Below are 3107 nucleotides of genomic sequence, written 5' to 3'. Positions count from 1 at the left end.
ATTTTACTAGTTTCAGAATTAGTGAGAGTGTATCTTTTGAGATATTACAAGCTCATAGGAGAGGGAATTTGGAAAACGTTTTGGAGTATTAAGGCATGAAGTACATGTTACAATCAAGGTAACAAGTGGACCTAATAAAACAAACACAGTCTTTCCATTAAGCTTCCTTATTTTATTTAAATAGTTTCATAATACAGGTTTCTTAGATTTTTTATGTATTGAAAAATTCCAATCCACAACCTGACCTGCGACCTATAACCTATGCATTATATTTTTCAACTCAACTTAACCAATTAACTCGTTAGCTAGAGCAAATTGCAATATACTTATACTTGTGGTGCCATCAATAAAACATTATTAAATTTTTAGAATTTATTGAAAATCGACAACAATTATTTTATTCATAATTAAAGAAGTTGAGAATGTTACAAACTTGCATCATAATCTTACAGGAATTAGTATTAATTAAGCAAATAATTAAAAGATAGAGCTTCAACAATGGATTGACATATTCAATCTAGTGATCATTCATTCACTTGCCATTTTGATGCTTAGACTTTTTAGCTTTTCTTATCTCTGACAGTAAACCAGCAAACCTGCAAATATATAAATATAAATAATTTAAATTTTTTTCACTCATAGAAAATAAATAAGTTACTATAAAATGAATTATTACCTATTGAGTTCTTCCTGAATGGTTCCTTTATCAGGAACTGTTTCATATACGCCAGAATCTAGATTCACTCTAGTAAATTTTTTCTTTAATAAATTCTCACCAGCTTTTACCAGATTATTCAAGTTATCTTTAGTAGATATATCCACAGAAGCTAACTCTCCCTCTAATGTATCATCCTGTTTGATGCAACCATGTTAAGTTTGTAACAACTTATATATATACATATATATATATATATATATATATATATATATATATATATATATATATATATATATATATATATATATATATATATATATATACATATATATATATATACATATATATATACATATATATATATATATATATATATATACATATATATATATATATATATATATATATATATATATATATATATATATATATATATATATATAGTCATGAGAAATACATAATTACTTACTTGAATTCTGAGGTAGTTGTCTTGGGATTGAAGGGCCATAAAAAGGACAGAATTGTGATAATCAACCATATCAGTACTTGCTTCATTGAAACAGTCAAGAACTGGAGTTGCACCAGAGTTGAATAACCATGTCAATGCACCCCATTTTGCTACCATTTTAGCATTGTATTTTCTCTCGCTCTTGTTTGATCCTGTCCCAATTGATATCACAAGAAAACGATCATACCCTATACCAACATTATTTCCATTCCCTTGTGGTTGCCTTATCATATCTTTTGTCACTTCTCTTATTGCAACCATAGTCTGCAAAATTCATTATCAATAATCAAATTAATAAAAATATTCACTTGTTTATCAATAATTTTTAAGATTTTACGAGACATGGCTTTTTTCCAATATGTTTTGTTCTCGAGCCGGAATTTTACCGGATTGTTAGCACAAACGCCGCCATCGATGAGGTTATATTCTTGAATCACTTTTCCTTGTTCATCTTTCTTTTCAAAATAGTGAGCTGGTAAATAAGTTGGAGCAGCTGATGTAGCTATGCAAATATCAGACAGTTTTACATCTAAAGCTGGCTCAGCATCGATCTGCATAAATTTCAAGATTATTGATAATTTAAACGAGTGCATGCATTGTTGTGTATTCGAAAACAAGAATGAACACAATACCTGATAGGAGGAAAAAATGGTAGGTTGAAGTTTCTCAACATCAAAAGATGGAATAACAATGTTTGTGACAGTTTGGCTCAAAAGCGTGTTCCCTGTCATCTCTCTTATTATCTTCTGGAGATACTTTCCATTGTACTTAGGTCCTGTTAAAGCTGTCCCTATGTTCATCAACGGCGCAAATATTCCACTGAAAATTGAATAATAATCCAAGAGTTATTAATTACTTCTTCTATTAATGTTGTAAAGTTCTAACATATGTATCACACTTATAATAAATATACCTTTTCTGTGGAAAAATAAGTGGCAAGTTTTTAAGGTAAAATGAAACAATTTCTTTGGCAGCAAATAAAGGACGGTTATTGGCTTCTGGATTTGGAGTTGCTAACATGGCTGTAATGAGACCACCGGTACTTGTTCCAGCAATTACATCAAAATAATCTGCAAGTCTTACATCAGCACCATCTATCTCCTGTAAATTACATCAAAATTAAGACATTAGTGACTTAAGAATATAGCATATATTATTTAAGTATATTATGGAATAATTAACCTGAAGTTGAGATTCAAGATAGGCAAGAATAACGCCAGGAATGATTCCTCTGACGCCTCCGCCATCAATGCTAAGGACAGTAATGAAATTTACAGGCTTAACTTCTTCCATTGGTACAATCAAACTGGTGTGTGGCTGAGTATGGAGACGGAGAACTTAGATGATATTAAGCTAAGTGTGTGTGAGAGGAGAACTTATGCGTTTGTTCTATGTGTATATGCTTGTATATATAGATGAAGAAATAAGTGTTTTGGTTTAATATATATAAAAGAAATATCAATGATGATTAAAGTGCCACTTTGATGGTAAGATAAATTAAACTATTAGAGTTGATTTAGTGTACAGGATAAAGTATATATTAGATAAAATAAATATTTTAATAAAAATAAGATAGGATAATTATTAGGTTTTTTATTTATAAGCAATTGTGATATTAGAATATGAATACAAGAATATTCAATCCAAACAATAGAGGCAAATCTAAAGCTACAAAGAGTCCAAATATATACACAATGTAAGAAGAGACCGTAAAATTACAACCACATTCAAAACTAGGAAATACAAGCCAGCTTAGTGATTTGGACATTTCTTATGTTTCTTCCAAAATACACACGGTTAACACGGTTACTTCGTGAGGCATTTTTTTTTGTAAGCAAAGAAAGAGAGAAAAAATAAAAACAAAATTTTTATTATTAAAGAATAATTGTGTTATAAACTGATTTACATATGCATGTATTTATATATAAAGTTATTTGATTA

The 3107-nt window shown here is 29.1% G+C and overlaps 1 protein-coding gene across 2 annotated transcripts; it reads right to left on the bottom strand.

Annotated features, from left to right (window-relative positions):
* Positions 1–354: 354 nt before the first annotated feature.
* LOC127120371 (patatin-like protein 1) lies at positions 355–2632 on the bottom strand. 2 transcript variants are annotated; one of them, XM_051050782.1, is made up of 7 exons: positions 2349–2632; positions 2063–2267; positions 1799–1956; positions 1553–1717; positions 1128–1430; positions 677–852; positions 355–596 (listed from the first exon to the last, which is right to left on the bottom strand). In XM_051050782.1, the coding sequence occupies exons 1-7, from the start codon at positions 2457–2459 to the stop codon at positions 533–535; spliced, it is 1182 nt and encodes a 393-aa protein (XP_050906739.1). In that variant the 5' UTR covers positions 2460–2632; the 3' UTR covers positions 355–532. The 2 variants fall into 2 exon arrangements, with proteins under 2 accessions (XP_050906739.1, XP_050906738.1); XM_051050781.1 differs by having other exon boundaries at positions 1799–1985; positions 2080–2267.
* Positions 2633–3107: the final 475 nt, after the last annotated feature.

This window comes from Lathyrus oleraceus, chromosome 2 (genome assembly GCF_024323335.1).
Source record: "Lathyrus oleraceus cultivar Zhongwan6 chromosome 2, CAAS_Psat_ZW6_1.0, whole genome shotgun sequence".
Classification (NCBI taxonomy): Eukaryota; Viridiplantae; Streptophyta; class Magnoliopsida; order Fabales; family Fabaceae; genus Lathyrus; species Lathyrus oleraceus.
This window is presented reverse-complemented; position numbering and strand designations above follow the sequence as displayed.